At 41.4% G+C, this 19,079-nt stretch overlaps 1 protein-coding gene across 3 annotated transcripts in view; it reads left to right on the top strand.

The window, feature by feature from the left end:
- Positions 1 to 88: 88 nt before the first annotated feature.
- Positions 89 to 19,079, top strand: part of LOC111834231 (tumor necrosis factor alpha-induced protein 2-like) — a 57,471-nt gene continuing 38,480 nt past the window's right edge. The window contains exons 1-4 of one of the 3 annotated variants that reach the window (XM_072702655.1): positions 89 to 239; positions 1,574 to 1,687; positions 11,762 to 11,974; positions 14,955 to 15,591. In XM_072702655.1, coding sequence (XP_072558756.1) covers positions 209 to 239; positions 1,574 to 1,687; positions 11,762 to 11,974; positions 14,955 to 15,591 — 995 coding nt within the window. In that variant the 5' untranslated portion in view covers positions 89 to 208. Of the gene's footprint in view, positions 240 to 1,573; positions 1,688 to 2,178; positions 2,479 to 11,761; positions 11,975 to 14,954; positions 15,592 to 19,079 lie in introns of those variants that run through there. The other 2 variants (XM_023793293.2, XM_023793292.2) reach the window with 2 other exon arrangements.

Genomic DNA, 19,079 nt, shown 5'->3' with positions numbered 1-19,079 from the left:
GGGAGCAGGAGGGGTGAAGTCACGTGATTTCTAGGAAACAGCGAGAGGCCTAGAGCATGGGAAGGGCCCTGAGCAGCTGAGGCTGACAGTAATAGGTGGATGTATGTTGAATTTACTGAGCTATGTTATCTTCTTATTTAAATCTTAATACGGTTCAGAATCTGCTGATTGGGAGTATTGTATTACTTTGTCCGTCTGAGTTTAGAGAATGTCGACAAACAGGACCAAAACAACAGGCAGTAAGTAGGAAGTTTCTTTTTGTTTGTTTGGTTTGCAAATCCATGTTGATTGTTCAAGAAGTAGTTGAAAATGGAATCTGTCACTATCCAGTGCCTGAATATTTTTAAAACACTCCATCCACCTTTAGGTGAACACAATAATTACACATTTGAAAGGAAATTATCCTTTATTTGCCTAAGTACATTGGAAAGCTTTTTCTCACATATCCTGTCATGCTTTAATATTGCATTATCCAAAGCAGGTTGGTATTGACTTACAAACAGATACAATTCAGAAAGAAGCTTGGGATTTATTTGCAAGGTAAGGCCACTTATCTGGCACCCCAAGCCACTGAAAGTGTTAATTAAGGGCCAAATGGAAATGTTCTGCCAAGGCCAAGGTTGAAACTGGCAACCTTCCAATCACAAAGAAAGGAGGTTAATCCACTGAGCCACACACCCCATGCTCAGCAGAGTAGCCAAACAGTGCAAAGACACAAGACTAACATTCTGTCCTAACATATCTCCTACGTCTTTGATATAATTCTGCTAGAGTGGTACACATATTGCGAACAGACATGGAGAGAACACAAACAAGTGTATGCTAAACTTGAAGACTAACCTTAGCAAAAGAGCTAAACTTCTTAAATTTGGCCGATCGATCCATCTGCATGATACCCTCTTCCCCCCTCAGCAAATTTTACTGACAGCACTCCCACCCCCACACTAATCATTAAGGTTCACTGCTGGCACTCTGTACTTTGATTAGCCTATTATTAATGTATCATCACTTTTACTTCCTTCTCCTTTCTCTTTTGGCTCCAAAAAATAGTTCAAATAGCCCACTTAGGAAGGCTCCCTACCAACATCAGCCTAGGACACCCAGAAAAGTTAGTCCACCACTTGTCACTCACTCTCTGTATGTCACAACAGAGTCATGAAGGGATGCCACTGTATACATAAATGCACTGTATACATATGTGCCCTATACATACCACTCTATACTTGTATATGGAAATATGACAAATTACATCCATTAAACCCCATATTTTCCTCGACTCCTGGCGTCCTGCGCTTTTGTCTGCGCTCCGGGCTCTCTCCGATGTGACAACACTATACTGACATAAGACAGACATTACACTTAACATAGACAACAAACACAAAATAACAGAATAGAACCAAACATAATGTAATATGAAAACGCAGTGACCAGATTAAAATAGGTAACCTTAAGAGAGAAATACTGTTCTGCAAAGCAAGCAGTCTGTGGGAACACTTCCTAAAAGTTATAAAGCAGATTTAACTGAACAGGTTAGGTTGTTAAAATGAATGGGAGTTGGTTTACTTGGTTGCAGGAGGTGATGGGGTCTTGGCAGTAGGTTGCAGAGGTGATGAGCTGAGGGAATGGTGGCACTCAAGAAGGTGCAGCGTTTGGACAACCCCAGTGACTCGTAATTATACCCTCAAAGGTACAAATTGGTACTTTTTCTGATAGTGTAGGGTGGCTCTCAGGCTGATCCAGTGGTTTCTCAGTTTGTTAGTATTTGGCTGAAACAGGCATTCTTTGAAAAATTGCTCTTGCAATATATTTTTATGTCTTTGTAATGATAGGAAAACTAATACAAACGAAACGGTTCAATATTCTGGCCATTTGATATATAATAATGCTTCTTGATACAAATGTTAAAAATAAATAATCTTTCAGTTGCAGAAAAAACAGTTAAATTCATGTGGATGCAAAAGATTGAACTTATTTCTAACACAATTCATATGACATCTGTATTCTGAAAATATTGTTTATTCCGAGCCATGGGTGTCGTTAGGTCCGATCACTGCGGGCTATAGCCCCGAGTATTTTAGCCCCGATGCCAATTATCCTCCTTCAAAAACAAAAAAGTCAAGCACCAGGTAAACTTGACTTAGCCCCTGATCTTTTCAATTGCTAGAAACTCCCCTGCTCCGAGCATATGATAATGATGCAGAATTACTTAAAATCCAAATAAAACCTCTGCTACAAGTGGGAATCAAACATTAAGTATGATCGATCGCTTTATGGTTTGTCGCGATGTAGGCTGGGAATGGCACGTAGATCGGGTACGTGCAGCCTGAAGTGAAAGGAGAAACTATAATGACGCCAGCAATACGGAGCATCACATAATACTGCATTGATTGTACTGCTGTTTCGGCATGATGCATGCGACCCGCAAGACGCACCCCGAAAAGTTAAATATTTTATTCGGAAAAACAAGAGGAAAAACAGGTCAGTGTGGAGATGCTCGTTATTAACATTTTACATCCATCTATCTATCTATCTATCCATCTATCTATCTATCTATCTATCTATCTATCTATCTATCTATCTATCTATCTATCTATCTATCCATCTATCTATCAAATCATTAGCCATTCATCCTCCATCCAGGCGATGGGAGCCTTAAATGTTGCGTTTTAATTGAAATTATACCAATAGTCTTGTGAGTATAATAACGTGTCTGCATGGTTCCAGTTTTTGGGCTACGATTAATAGTGGTGGCTGGTGGCTAAAAAACCAAGACCGTAAGAAGACAATACATTTTGCAATATTGTAGGAGGACAGGGGTCATGTTTTCTAAAACCAGATAAACTCTTTCATAAAATCAATGACTTCTCCCTTATCATTAGCACAGAGACAACTAGCAGCGGCACAGACAGGGAGGCCAACGATTTATATGATGCTAAAGAAAACAAATGCGCGCCACTACAAAGCTACAACACTTATCATTCACAACATAAAAACACGGATACGCACATTAAGTAACTAACACACTGGAGCGTATATAGGTAATATATATTAACAATGGGGGGACGGGTATGCCAAGCCGTTTTAACATTTAATCGCTAGTTTGGATATGTATTGCAGATATCTCTAATTCAATTCTTCCTAGTCAAAAAGCATTTCAAATATCCACAATGACATTCTTCATATCCACAATTGTCATTTCAGATATCCACATCGTCATTCTTCCTAGGAAAAATTACGTCATTTTTGCCATTCATATCTATAGGGATTTTAATTTCAGATATCCACAATTATATTTCAGATATCCAGAATGCTCATTATTACAAATAAATTAATAACTACATACGTTTTAATAGAAAGCTAATAACTTGCACGATAAAATATAAAAAGTTTTTTGTTTCGTCAGCCTCACGTTGCTGAATATATAGTTTTTGCTGTTAATGCAGCAGAACAGAAAGTGATCAGCAAGATACGTTTAGCTCATCTGCACTGTACGTTCAGCACAAATACAGACTCCAGTGCAATTAAATCAATATTAGCCGGATTTACCAGTTTTGTTCCAGTTTCATTTTTGACTTGGTCACCCAGAGGGTCTACTGACAGACAGACAGCTGGCGCAAGTGGCGTGTTGAGGGGCTGTCAGCTGTTCGCAGTTAGTGCATGGGACAGTCATTCATTCACAAAATGCATAATTTTGACCAGAGCATGTAAGTGGACCTCATCGCTCACGGAGCTGTATGCTTCTCCAGCTCCCCCCACTCACAGCCGCTTCGCTCATTATCGCTCCCCTGGTTTATTTCTGGGTCAGTCATATGTGTGAGCTGGTCATATGACAGTCATATGACAGGGTGTGAGCTGGTCTGGTACAGCACCGGTATATGAAAGTGGAGCGAGACGGAGCGAGTGATGAGGTGACGCTAATTGTAGATACAGTAGTCAATGGACCCATTTTAGGTTAAAATGTAGATATACATGTATGCAATTGCTTTTTTACTAGTCATAATATGAATTGTGGATATCTGTAATGACATTTTTACTATTCACAATGTATTTTTGGATATTCATAATTACATTATATATATCTGGAATGTTTTTTTTCCATTTGAATATCTGAAATTAAAAATATGACTAGTAACAACTGGATTGTAGATATCTTAAATGGGAGTTTTTCCTAGTAAGAATTTATAATGAACATTCTGGATATCTGAAATATAATTGTGGATATCTGAAACTGAAAGCCATATTAGACATGAATGGCAAAAGTGACATGATTTCACCTATGAAGAATGTCATTGTGGATATCTGAAATGCTCTTTTTGACTAGGAAGAATTAAATTATGGATATCTGCAAAACATATCCAGTCTAGCGATTAAATGTTAAAACCGCCACTTATGCTTTGTAAAGATTTAAAGATATCTTAAATGGAATTGTGACTAGGAGAAATAAAGTTTTAGATATCTTGAAATACATTTTCTACTAGGAAGAATGTGATCGTGGATGTCTGTAATTGCCATTCTGTAGTAGTAAGAATACAATTTTGACTAGGAGAAAAGCTATTGTGAATATCTAAAATGTAATTACGGAGAGGAGTGTGACTTAATTAAATGTTAAAATGTTTATTTCTGTCAAATGGGCAGCGCAGACAAATGGGCAGGAAGCCAGGGATCGGGAACACGGGGTTTAATTGAAGACAAGGCACGCAACAATACAATGACCGGACTGGGGATACTAACACAGACGTGGACTAATACACAAGACAAGTCAAAATCAAATAGGAAACAGGTGATAACAATTAGGAAATAACACGAGGTAACGAGGTGGGCGTGGCACACACGAGGATCGTACGGAGCTGGGCGTGACAGAACCCCCCCCCCCAAAGGCGCGCACATCGGCCGCACCCCAGGGGAGGCGACGGATGAGACAAGACCGGGGAACAGGACCTGAAAATCAAAACCCAAAACATCAACGAGGGACCGGGAACAGAACAGACACACAGAACAGACACAAGGGCAAAAGCCAAAACAAAACCTGACACAAAACGGGAAAGGCAGAGATACACACAAGAAAGGGAGAGACAGAGGGCACAAAGAACGGGGAAACAAAAGGACCAGGGGTGAACGGGGGAGGAACAGAGGAACGAGGAGCAGACACAGGCGGGACGAAGGGAGGAGGAGCAGACAGGGGAGACCAGACAGGAACGGATGGGGGACAAAAGGGAGCGGCGGTGTTTGGGGCACCTCAGGTATCTCCGAGAGCGGTCCACATGGCAGTCCGCAGGAGAGGGTTACCTTACGCAGGTTCGCTTCCGCCGCCCCGCTTCTCAGCCGCCGCACGTTGTTGCGCACCTCCCTCGCAAGGTGCGTGTCTCCGGGCAGGGACATCTCTTCTAAGACGTCCCTGCTCCGGCTGGCTATAGCCCGTAGTACGGGATCATCCCGAATTTCGGGCTGATTCAGCCAATATAAAACCTTGACAGTGAGGTCGAGGTATTCAGCCTCACCGATCGGAGGTGTTTTCTTGCGGAGTCCGGTCATATATAAGGAGAAGAGGTACAGCCCTGCTGTCGGTGCTGTGACTGGGAAGCAGAGGAAGCAGAGAATTAAAAAAAACTTTTCTGAAGTGATCTGAGTGATATTTCCTTAATATGGAGAACAGAGCTGAGAATGCAACAATGCAGGTAGTTTTTTTTCATAAACTATTGTTGTTATAGTTACAATATATAAAGTGAAATTTATCTTTCCATCTTACTGTTATTCATTTTCATTAATCCAATAGTTTAAGTGTGTTAAGTATTATGTATGCCCGTCCCCCCCTAAAACTACGCCTACAGTATGATTACACAAATAAGCAGCAGCATGCAAGGCTTACCAATGCTGCATTCGATTATCTCGGTGAAGTTGAAAATTCTGAGGTGCATCAAGTCACATTCGACCAGTCTCCCATTGGAGCTACACATCTCGGAACAAACATGGTTGCCTCCACGGACACGCTTTTGTTGTTGTCTGTGCACAAAAAGCTCATAGAAGAGAGATAACCGAATGCAGGACAATAACCTGCATAATCAGTCTTTGTTGACTGGCCCTATGGTGTCACATTACTCCCATCTGAGGAGTCAGCTGTCCCCGGCGACCCCCAACCGAGTGCTCTCTATCACCATTGCTCGGTATTCGGTATGTCCACAGGTCCAGAGACAGGTGGTGGTCCCATTTGCACTAGTGTTGGCCGATGAGGATGACAAACTGCGCAGGAAGCGTATGATGAAACCCCTCCACCAGCCCGTCACTTTGGGAATGAAGGGGGTGGTATAGTTCTTCAAAATGCCTAGTGCTTGCAGACCTCGCCATGTGCCTGTGCTTCCAAGGTCCAACCCTGGTCAATGTGCACTTCGGCACACTGAGGCAGCAGAACTCCTCCTCCAGAAGTTTCTCAGCTGTGGTTGCTGTGCTCTAGTTAGGAACCGTGTATGCCTCGGGTCACTCGGTGTAATAATTCATGCCTACCAAGACATAGCAATTCCCAGGATCTCTACAGGGAGAACAGCCCAGCATGTCTACCCTCACCCTCTCCATTGGTGCTTCTATCTAGTACGACTGCAGCAGTGCTCAGGAGTGATGGCTTGGATCCTTCTGGGTAGTGTATACATCGCAGCAATGTATGAATAGTTTGGTGTCCTGGCTGCAGCCAGGGTAATAGAAGCAGCAATGCAGTTTTCCCAAAGTCTTTGCTGCTGGCTCCCATCACACTAGTGAAACCCGCAGGACTGTGAGACGAAGGCTCCGGAACACCCAACAGTTGAGCAGATGCCAGTCACATTCTGGGGACTGCCAGCACCAGTACAGCAGCTCATCGAGCACCTTGAAGGTGGATCACTGGGAATAGAGGGTCTAAACATCCCTCCATTCTGGCCACCTACCTGCCTGCAGCAAATCCAAGACTTGGGTCAGCAAAAGGTCCTTTGAAGCTCCACTGCTACTGATAATCAATGACCTCTAGTGCCTCGGCATCAGTGTGCTCTTGCGTAGTGACAGCATCTTGCAGGGGCGAGAAGAGAGGGCGCCTGCATTGCCATGGAGCTTACCTGCCTGGTACTGGACCTCAATGTTGTACCTCTGGAGGGCCTCAGTATTATGGAAGATTATCAATTTTCTGCTCTACTGCCTAACATTGGGAAACCAAACCAACCTATTCACTTGAGCTAGGTTGGGGCTCCTTTCCACCCTAATGAGGAAACTTTAGGGTGGTCTGCTTCCACTCTTGGTGGTGCAGCTGGCTGAGCAGCTGGCCAGCATGAGCAGCCTGGTAGGCAGAACACATCAACACTGACCCTTGGGACAGACAAGCCTAACTGCAGGTTAAAACACTACACGGCTACAACACTTATTATTTTAAACATAAAATACACAGATGCAAAGATTAAATAAAACAATTACAGTACTTACAGGCGTGAAAAAAAATGAAGAGACTGCACTCAATATTTTTAAACAAATCCTGGTTTAATTGTGGTTCTGCTGGCAGAAGGATACACTGAGCAACAGGTTGCTTCCAGTACATTGTGGTACATTAAAAAAATGGTACACTAAGGACAATCTATATTTGCTGAACCCCTGTGGATGCAAACTTGGTTTCTTCAGTAGTGGTCCAATTATTGCCATTAAATTCCCATTGCCATTAAATCGATCAGGCATATCATCTGAGGACAGGGACGAATTCATTATGGCAACAATAAGTACCATTTATATAGCGCCTTTCACAATCCCAAGGTCGCTTTACACACACACACACACACACACACACACACATGCAGGCAGCAACCGATTGTTGCAACTGCAAGCGTGTACACCATGGACAGTTGGTCTTCCTATCTAAATGGGGACCGTCCATTCATTTCTATGGGAAAAACCATAATCCCAATCACGACACCCTTAACCTTATCATCCCTAACCTTAACCATAAGTCACCAACCCAAATACAAGATTTTGGCGTTTTTACTTTTTGATTGCATTCACAGATTTTTATAAAACTGAGGTTATCCAAATGGGGACCTCAAAAGATGTCCCCAAAAGTAGGGAAATTTCAGGTTTTACTACACTTTGGGGACAATTTGGTGCAAATGCAAATCCACACACACACACACACACACACAAATCAGTAATCAGTACAGGAGGAAGAGACAGAAGAGAAATGTTCAAGGAAAAGAAACGTCTTTATTTCAAATGTGAAGGAAGATAAACAACAATAATCACAGAGTGATTGTAGGATAGAGTTCCATAGTTATGGGGCCATGGCACTGAAGGACCTTTCACCCATAGAGAAAATTGCAGTGCATGGAATAGCAAGGAGATTATTATTAGAGGATCTGAGAGAGCAAGAGGGTGAGTCGAGAGTCAAAAGTTCACTGAGGTAGCAAGGAGCAAGGGTATGTAGAGCTTTACAAGAGAGAAGCAATATTTTGAATTTGAATCAAGACTGAACTGGTAACCAGTGTAGCTGAGACAGGATGGGTGTGATGTGAGCGGATCCTTTGGTGTGAGTGAGACCTCTAGCAGCAGAGAATATACTGAAGCTTTTGAATAAATAGTGCAGGGAGGCCAACGAAAAGGGAGTTGCAGTAGTCAATACAGGATGTAATAAAAGCATGTTTGCTTTGTCTCTTTTTAACTTGTAGCCTGTTGAGATCCTGTGATGTAAAGGGAATTATAAATTAAATGTGTTATTATTATTATTATTATTATTATGAACCATATATATGGAGTAAATGAAAAAATACAATAAATATGCCAGTGGATGCAGAAACCATTTGCAAAAACTTGCGAACCATTATAAATAGCCCCTGTGTGTAATCGTAAGTGTAAATACTTTTTGTGCTGTGTATCCAATTGTCACATATGCCCTTAGCTGTGTTTCTACTTGATCCATGCCCGATCTTCACATGTCTTTAGTCATTGTGCAGTGGCCCACCCTGTGTGAGCCTTCTCATCCATTATGGGACCTCCCTGTGTTTTCGTACCATGTGCTGTCAGAGTGCTGTGATTGCATGTTGTGTGGTTCTTTTAAGGACTACATTAAAAGAGCAACTTTGTGAGGACCATCTTTCCTCATCTCTTCTACTAGCATTGTGATTCCTTAGTCTGCCAAGCACCACAATGGTGTTAGAAGTGGGATGTCAGAAGTGATCCCACTGGTGCTGCTGGAGCAGGTGCTTTATGATATGATCTGGGAAGTCTGGTCCAGCCTGCCAGACTTGTAGGCAGCAGTGAAGTGGCAAACCGTCCACCCATCCAGACTGCAAGTGGTGAACTGCTTGGTGCAAGTGAAAAATTCACTTTGCATGTTCACTCTGCCAGCTGCAAACTGCCCGGCACTAGTGAAATGCACTGGATGGGTGAATATTATGTCATGAAAGAGCACTTTCCATAAAAATAAGTGCGATTGTAAAGTGTTTTTTGGCTTGAAACAAAATGAGTTACATTGCTGGTTTACACCATAAAAAATAATCTTGGTCTCTTGCTGTTAGGTGGAAAAGAGGTCACAGTGGGTTCATGAAACTTTACTTTCATGTGACACTAAAAGTAATTTGCCATGTGGATGCAGCCTGGGGATGGCAAACATCGCTGCGGACTCCGACCGCTCACTGGTCATCAAGTGCTCTTTGCTTGGCAGCTGCAAGGAGCTGCAGTGTGACCCCAGCTGCAGCCTCAACCATCAGAGGCAGCAGGTGGGGCTACTCTGTTCGAACTGCTAGTAAGAGTGTCACAGCTGGGAGGCCCGGCTGGCTCAGGAGAGGGACCAGCAGGACTGAGGCATCAACGATAGCATCACGCGGCTATGAGACGGCGCTGCACAGCCAGGAGAAGGCATGACACAGCTTGTCATTTACTTACCATTTTCTTCTCCTGTCTAAACTCGATGCCCCGAAGCACTGTTGTGCTTGGTAACGTGGCCCACACCCTTTGAGAGCTGGAGGTGCATCCGGCAGCAGACCCCTACTACACCGCCCGACGCAAGGAGATTTTCCCAGGATGCCCATGCTTGCAGTTGCAACAATCCGTTGCTGCCTGACTGTTGTTGCTTCTGACAAAGTTCTGATGGTCTCTGCAGAGGCCAATACATGCTGCTTAATAAGGCTGCTGTTTCCGTTAGGCTACCCGTGGACTGTGGAGCCGACATCGGTCTAGTGATAAATGCCCACTTTTGCTTAGTGGACCATAATGGTCATAGAAGTGTTATGAAGGCAGTACCCCCCAATTATGGAGGGGTAATTCGCACTCTGCTTGTAAGTGTGTGCAATTTTCAGTGTACTGTGTGAATGATTTTGGTTTCATATAGCTTTATACATGGTTTCACATATGTATATGCATGGTAATTCTGAATAAAGTCCCTAACGGCCCCTCATAACATCTGATTTTACTTGCACTGAGGCATACTGATTTTTTAAACAACTCCTCTTGTGCCGGCCACGCGGACGGGACGGGACGGGGCGGGGCGGGGCGGGGGACATACTAAGAGATCTGCGCAAGCAGGCAGTCAGAAACACCGAACTCAAGGTAGGTGTACGTAACTGATTTAAATTGGTGCGAAGCACATATTTATATTTTATTAATCATTGTTCCTAAAACCAATCTTTAAATAAGCTGTCGGATGTTTCAGATGTTTTAATTAATCATTAATGTTTTTCGTTTCTCGTTCGAATTGAATCATTTGGCAGATATATAACTTTAATTTAAACTGATATTATTTTCATTGTTAATATTATTGATGATGAATTTACTTTAAACATTTTGCTACAAATGTAACGGATGCTTCGGTACGGTCCCAAAAACTGACATATATTGGCCTGTATGAGTTATAAGTTAAATCGCAAGAACTGGTTAATGATTTTCTGTGGTACTTGTGTACTTTATTGGTACTGTATATATAGGCTATTCGTATAGCATGTTTGTACTTACATTACAAATTTGGCACAACAGATTCTTTGGATGGAGGCAATATCTGTTGCTTAGAAAATCGTTTCGTATTATCGTAAACTTCTGTGTATAGAAATACATTTTGCTTGCAAATCGATTTGCAAGCAAAATGTATTTCTATACACAGAAGTTTACGATAATAAACAGATTAGATCTGATCAGAGTCGATTGTAGCATTTGATTAGATCTGATCAGAGTCGATAATAGTATTTGATTAGATCTGGCGAGCAGTTGGTGCGAAATGTATGCGAATATACGGAACTAATGGCTGAAGCTTTTCTAAATATGGTAACCGCCTATGATGAAGTAGATATACATGCACGTAGCAAACTTTCCGACTAGACTGATAATTTCAATCTGCACACAAATTTATCTCAACGCTCTTGATGTAGCTAGTTTTAGATTTATAATGTAATAATTTTCCGTAAAATTTCTTGGGTGAACGTGACACTCTGAAAGCGTGTCACGCCAGATACGTGGGAGCTGGCACCCCGACTGTGATATGTATATGCATATTAGTTTTTATTATTTATAATGTATATTTTTGTTTTAATGCTTTAAAATGTAAAAATTATTTTTAAAACTTCTTTTTCGAAATATTTTTCCCGTTGCCCCACTGTTTTACGTGTCTGCTGTATTTCATTTAGCCTACTGTACACGCCCAGCTTTGCCTAAAAAGGTCGCTTCTTTTATTTATGAAGAAGACTGCGGAGACTTTCATAAAACACGTAAAATATAGCCCTCTGCTAAAATAAATAGCTTAATTTCAGTTAAATTTGGAAATGTCTCGTGTTATTAGACAGAGAAAGAGAAAGTGAAGAAAGCCCACAGCCAGGCCAAAACGAAGTAACGATGAAAGAAGACGGAGCTGAAGCGCCACATGAAAAAAAGATCGGGGGAGACGGCAGAAATTTCTTCCCGAGACTGACGGTGAAGTTTAGTTTTATGCAGAAAAGGAAAAGTGACACCAGTGTCCGGAGAAGCCCATCGTCTGAAGGTGGTACTCAGACAGGTAGGCTACGTTCCCGTAGCAAAGATACGTGCGTTGACAGCGGCATCGGAGAGAATTTGATTTTGGCTACACAAAAATTCAAATGGCAATTCATTTTGCAATTGGCAATTCAATATTCAATCAGAGCATGCATTTGTCATTTCAATATTTAATCTGAGCATGTAATTTGAAAATATATCTTGCAATCGGCAATTCAATATGCAAAGTGCTTATGCAATCCTTAATTCATTTCAAAATATTTTGAATAATAAATAGAATAACAATTCACTGAATTGCATTTCGTATTGTCATGGGTTTTTTGCCAATTTATTCAAATGGCAATTCATTTTGCAATTGGCAATTCAATATTCAATCAGAGCATGCATTTGTCATTTCAATATTTAATCTGAACGTGTAATTTTAAAATACATTTTGCAATCGGCAATTCAATGTGCAAAGTGCTTATGCAATCCTTAATTAATTTCAAAATATTTTGAATAATAAATAGAATAACAAGGCACTGAATTGCATTGCGTATTGCCATGGGTTTTTTGCCACTTTATTCAAATGCAATGGCGTCCCCGGCAATTGCATTGCATGTTGGGGAAGAAAACTCAATTTGCAATTCCCAACTGTCAGACCGCTCATCAAGGCGGACCTTCATTAACGACGTCACTTCCTTGTTTAGGGCCTCACCAGCATTCAATGGACTTGTTCGTTTAGAGAGTAATAGCGACAGAAGAGCCTGTAGCAAGTATTTGTGCCTTAGCAGATGACATGGAAAACAATCGGGTATCAGCATATAGCAGTGCGGGTACCGCTTAATTCTCATTACGTATATGATGATGCGTATACGATCCCGTATTTGCTCTTGCGACATCCCGGCACACGCCTCCACTTTACCCCGACCTGCAGAACTGTCCTAAACGTGGAAATGAGTTGCGTTGTGAACCTGTGGTCGATTACTTTTCCTCAATAAGTTGAAATTGAATTTGCGAACTGAATTCAGATTAAACTAATAAACTCAGATTGAGTTTTTTTAATGCGACAACTGTATATTCAAGTATACACAATTCATATTCAGTTTCTAGTAGCACAAATATCAGCCCATAGAGGTAGCCCTCAATGGCCACCACAGGTATCTCGATGGCGGGTCTCCCCACTCTTAGATTAGTTTGCATCCTTCCCGTGTCAAGTCCAGTTAAGATGGAAAGTTCCTCTACCCTCTGTGAGAGCAAAAGCAACCTATCAAACACATCTATTGCTGATACCCGATTGTTTTCCATGTCATCTGCTAAGGCACAAATACTTGCTACAGGCTCTTCTGTCGCTATTACTCTCTAAACGAACAAGTCCATTGAATGCTGGTGAGGCCCTAAACAAGGAAGTGACGTCGTTAATGAAGGTCCGCCTTGATGAGCGGTCTGACAGTTGGGAATTGCAAATTGAGTTTTCTTCCCCAACATGCAATGCAATTGCCGGCGACGCCATTGCTTTTGAATAAAGTGGCAAAAAACCCATGGCAATACGCAATGCAATTCAGTGCCTTGTTATTCTATTTATTATTCAAAATATTTTGAAATTAATTAAGGATTGCATAAGCACTTTGCACATTGAATTGCCGATTGCAAAATGTATTTAAAAATTACACGTTCAGATTAAATATTGAAATGACAAATGCATGCTCTGATTGAATATTGAACTGCCAATTGCAAAATGAATTTCCATTTGAATAAATTGGCAAAAAACCCATGGCAATACGAAATGCAATTCAGTGAATTGTTATTCTATTTATTATTCAAAATATTTTGAAATGAATTAAGGATTGCATAAGCACTTTGCATATTGAATTGCCGATTGCAAGATATATTTTCAAATTACATGCTCAGATTAAATATTGAAATGACAAATGCATGCTCTGATTGAATATTGAATTGCCACTTGCAAAATGAATTTCCATTTGAATTTTTGTGCTTATAATCTTCCATAGTACACTGGCTACGTTCACACTGCCATGCTGAAGTGACTCAAATTGGATTTTTTGCCTTAATGTGACACAGATCTGATCTTTTCAGGGCTGTGTGGACACGCAAATCTGATCACTTTCATATGTGGTACAAAATCTGATACGTATCCGATTCGCGGCCATGCGAAATGAATGTGAACGCTCAGATCGGAATTCATGTGGCTTTTTGCTTATACGCATGCGCTGACATCAGCCTGCACCGGCAGCGCAGGAAGGTAAAAATGGAGGAGAGCTGCGATAACAGTCAGTGGAAGGATGGAGAAGTTGGGGATTTAATTGATATTTGGGGAAATTAATCTGTTCAAGCTAAACTGGAAGGAACCTATCGTAATAGAGTAGTATTTGAAATAATTGCCAAAGAAATGGAACAGCGCGGACACGAACGTGGCTACAATGCCAAAGAAAAATAAAGAGCCTGAAGTCAAAGTTTAAGGAGGCAAAAGACTCGAATCAGCGCAGCGGTACGGTCATGGCCGCACAACGTACCAATTTTACAATCAGCTTTTTACCCGTGTAAAAACGTATCAATGTGCGCATGCGTGACGTTTCGGAGGACCGATGCGTTCACATTACAGTCAGATATAGGTCTCTTGAACCGTCAAGATAGACAAATCCGATCTGAGCAAAAAATCGGAATTGAAGGATGTGGCTGGCTGTGTGAACGCAGCCGCTGTTTAATAATAATGCAAGAATGTATTTATTGGGGGTTTGATTAAAGCCAAATTGGGGGGCTGGATACATCTACTCCCTTGACTTAAGTTGATTTATTAAAAGCAATTTGCAGTTTTAGTTTTCCCGTTCTGATTAGCGAATATTTTATTAATTCATTGAGTATTAATTAGCACTATTACTGCAGGATTTGTGAACATCTCCAGGATTTGTGAACTTTTGCCTGCTAATCACACAGCTTCTTAATCTTATCAATAGGAGAATTGTAATAGTGTTTCAGAGTCTGCTCCTCATACCACATTTCAGCTGCACTTCCTTTTGAGGAAAATCTAGCCCAGCTGCGTCTATGGGAGGCGGGCCAGCAACTGATCGCCCGAGAGGAACAGCTGTTTGGTTCGCCTGGAGAGAAGGAGGCTGAGTGGGAAACAGAGGAGGCTGCACTGCGCAAGCACTACAAGGCCCTGCTCCTTAAGGTCCAGGAGGTGGTGCGGGACACCCTGGATTGCAAGACCAAGGAGAGCTCCCTTAAGTCAGCAGTGAGTGCCATCATGGAGGAGGAGAAGCAAGATCAACAGTGGCGTAAAGCAATGGAGGGTCAAGTGCCACCATGGAGGCCACAGGGGTGGAGACAGACCCACGATCGTATGCTGGAAGAGCTGGTGACTCTGCGAATAAACCGGCTGGACAAGGTGCAGGGGGTGGAGAACCTGTCCTCCAGCCTGAAGACGGACATCTGCAAGATGGGCAAACTGGTGAAGGATGACCTGCTGAGGGTTGTGCAGAACGTGAAGGACTGCTACCCAGAAGAGTTTGACATATGTAACCTGTATGCTAGGCTGTATCACCAGGCTTTCTCGGAACGTCTGCAGGATTTAGCCACGTCTCCCATGGAAATAGAGGACTGCACCTATTTCATCTCCTGGGTGTATGATCACTACCCAAAGTAAGCCAGTCGCCTTGTGTGTGGTGAATTTTATGCCTGTTTACTCTTTTGAATGTTTTATTCTTTAACAAGACGTCAGGCCAGTGTGTCACATGACTTTACTGGGGAATTCCTTGGTAAGACCCCACCTAGAATACTGTGTGCAGGTTTGGTCACCATACCTCAAGAAGGACATTGCTGCCTTAGAAAAGGTGCAACGAAGAGCTACGAGAATGATTCCTGGTCTTAGAGGAATGTCTTACGAGGAGAGGTTAGCGGAACTGAATCTGTTCAGCCTTGAGCAAAGGAGACTAAGGGGGGATATGATTCAGGTCTATAAGATTCTAACGGGTCTGGATGCTGTTCAGCCAAATGACTATTTCAATATTAGTCTAAATACTAGAACTCGTGGCCATAAGTGGAAATTAGCGGGAGAACATTTTAAAACAAATTTGAGGAAGCACTTCTTTACACAGCGTGTAGTCAGAGTATGGAATAGTCTTCCTGCTATTGTAGTGGAAGCTAAAACCATGGGTTCCTTTAAATCAGAGCTAGATAAGATTTTAACAACTCTGAGCTATTAGCTAAGTTCTCCCCAAACGAGCTTGATGGGCCGAATGGCCTACTCTCGTTTGTAAATTTCTTATGTTCTTATGTTCTTAATCTGCTGAAGCTGTGGAGTTCACTAGAGTAAGGACAGCCAATTATGGCATTGAGTTCATTAAGCTCATCTAATACTCATAACCACTGTTTTTTAATGTATACAATTTTTGTAAGTTATACAGTACAGAGCGTCACTGAAATGATGATTTATAAAATACTCCCTCAGACTTCTGTATTTCCTGATTAATGACTCAAATAACCTGAAAGATCTTTTTTCAAAGTGCAGAGGCATTGTATGGGCACTGAAATGGAACTAGTTAAATTTTGAGACTGATTGCCCCAAAACTGAAGCAGCACTGATAGCAAAAAAATGGGCAGTTTTGACCATTAAGACGTAGGGCTGTGCGCTATGACAAAAATCTCATATCCAGAAATGAGTCATCGTATATCCTGATAATGATATACAGTGGTACCTCAGAACTCAAACTTAATCCGTTCAGAGCTCCGGATCGAATCCTAAAAAGTTCGAGCTCTGATCGAATCTTCCCCATAAGAAATTATGGAAAACCAATTAATTGGTTCCCGGCCCCAAAAAATTACACCTAAATATGTTTTTTTTAGCATTTAAACACAAAATTAACCAGATAAAACAAGAGCATATACTGTACTAAACACATCTAAGCACACTTATCAAAACAGTTATTTGTAAAGAAAGAAAATAAATGTATCCAAACAATGTGTAAAGTTAACAATCTGCCTCGATCGTCCGCTCCTTCCGTGTGCCACGCCCCCTCGTTAACCCCGTGTGATCAGCTGTTTCTGGTTGTTTTCGTTAGCCCTCCATATTTCATCCGCGTTTCAGTTTGTTTCCCCAGTCCGGTCATTGTATTGTCCGTCTGCGTTTTGCCTGCTTTACCTGTAATTAAACCCCGTATTCCCCGATACCCTGATGTCTGCGCCTTTGTCTCCGTTCCGTCCCCGCTCGGCAGGACAATATTATTATAATTAAATGTATTAATGGTCTATTATTAATATTAAAATAATGAATAAGAAATCTTATTTTAAAATGTATTTTATTATATAATAAATTACTGTTACTGTCTATCATTTTCTAAATGTATTTTTACTGTCTAACTCTAAATATATGTATTCAGCTAGTGTAAACATACAGGATGCTATCACAGCGAATATGAGGCTGAGACTGAAGCTTTACCCTTTGTTTCCGCTGAGAGATGTGCCGTGTGACTCATTTCCCCAGGCATACAAGTTATCTTAGGTCGGCATTCACAGTTTGAATTCTGAGATTCAGATCGAGCTCTAGGTAATTTTTTTCGAATTTTTTTAAGAAATTCGCGTTAGAGTTAGAGAACTGAGGTACCACTGTATATCACAGCTGCACCTCATATTTATGGATTTTGTTCTATAGATCAATCCACAAATGAATAGGAGGTAAGTCACAAATGTAATGTGACTGACAAATCAACAAATCTGCAAAACCCTTTTCACATGTACAAATGTGTACAAATGTAATTATGATTTTACACAACACAAATAAAAATACTTTAGATGAGGAAACTATATCCCATGCTCTGAGCTAGGTTGCCGGTGTTCTGACGAGTTGAACTACCCATCGAGGCGTACTATCGAGCCTTTTTGCGCATGTGCAGTTCCACCGTCTTGGGATTAGGGTTAGGTTTTAGGGGTTTGGGTTAGGGTTAGGATGAGGGTTTTAGGGGGTTTGGGGGTTTAGGGTTAGGGTAAGAGTTAGGGTTAGGGCTATCGATTAGCACTACGGTAGGATAACTCGACAAATGTACCTCATTTCGACAGAACACCGGTGTCGACTGAGATGGAACCGCTCTCGATATCCGGTTAAGGATGTATGTAATCAAGAATCCTATTAAACATCACACCAGCCACGATTGCTTATTTCCATTCACTTTATCTGATTGAGAGAAGTGCCCTGAAATGAAGTGGTTTTCCTAGAGCAAAACACAATACATGTATATAACAGATAACAGCAAAGTATGCTACCAAGTCATTAACATACCAAGTAACATACAATCTTTATAACCTGTGCAATGCTAAACGTGCAATATCTCCTAGGCAAAACATAACAAATATAGACATTAATGCATGCGATACACAAGCAAACTTAGGATACGGCATGGCTATACAGTATACACAGACATGAAATGGCGTCTATGTTAACTCCACGGGTAACGAGGATTCACATCCTAACAAACGGCAAGTACTAACTGAAAATTAGTACTGAAAATCAGATTACACCATAAGAAATTACAAACACGCACTCCGAGGGCTAACAGAAATACTAATTTATATCTAACTGCAATTATAAAGGAACACTAAATAATCATGAACTTCGCTAGGCTCCGCTGGCACCGCTCCGCTTCTGCAGTCCATGGTACTAAATAAGCAAGCGAGTTCTCCACTCTCAGGAAGATGGGCGGGGCTTATGACTGACAACCATTCTGTCCGATAGGGGAGAGATAACTCGGGTAAGTCAGCGCGTCAAGTTGAAATAACAAATAAGAAGGGGAACATTTATAAACAATCCGGACTGGACGGAAGTTACTCTAAATAGAAATAAATCTAAATACTCTAAATATTTGTAGACTCTTTTCTACAAATACAATGCAATAGCATTGCGAAGGAACGCGATAGTTTTGCATTCTCTCATAATACTTTTCTGTTATTAATAAGAACATAAGAACTATACAAACGAGAGGCGGCCATTCTGCCCATCGAGTTCGCTTGGGGAGAACTTAACTAATAGCTCAGAGTTGTTAAAATCTTATCTAGCTCTGATTTAAAGGAACCCAAGGATTCAGCTTGCACTATGTTATCAGGAAGACTATTACATACTCTGACTACACGCTGTGTAA

Source organism: Paramormyrops kingsleyae, chromosome 19 (assembly GCF_048594095.1).
Source record: "Paramormyrops kingsleyae isolate MSU_618 chromosome 19, PKINGS_0.4, whole genome shotgun sequence".
Lineage (NCBI taxonomy): Eukaryota > Metazoa > Chordata > Actinopteri > Osteoglossiformes > Mormyridae > Paramormyrops > Paramormyrops kingsleyae.
Note: the sequence above shows the minus strand (reverse complement) of the source record. Positions and strands in the feature narration are given on the sequence as shown.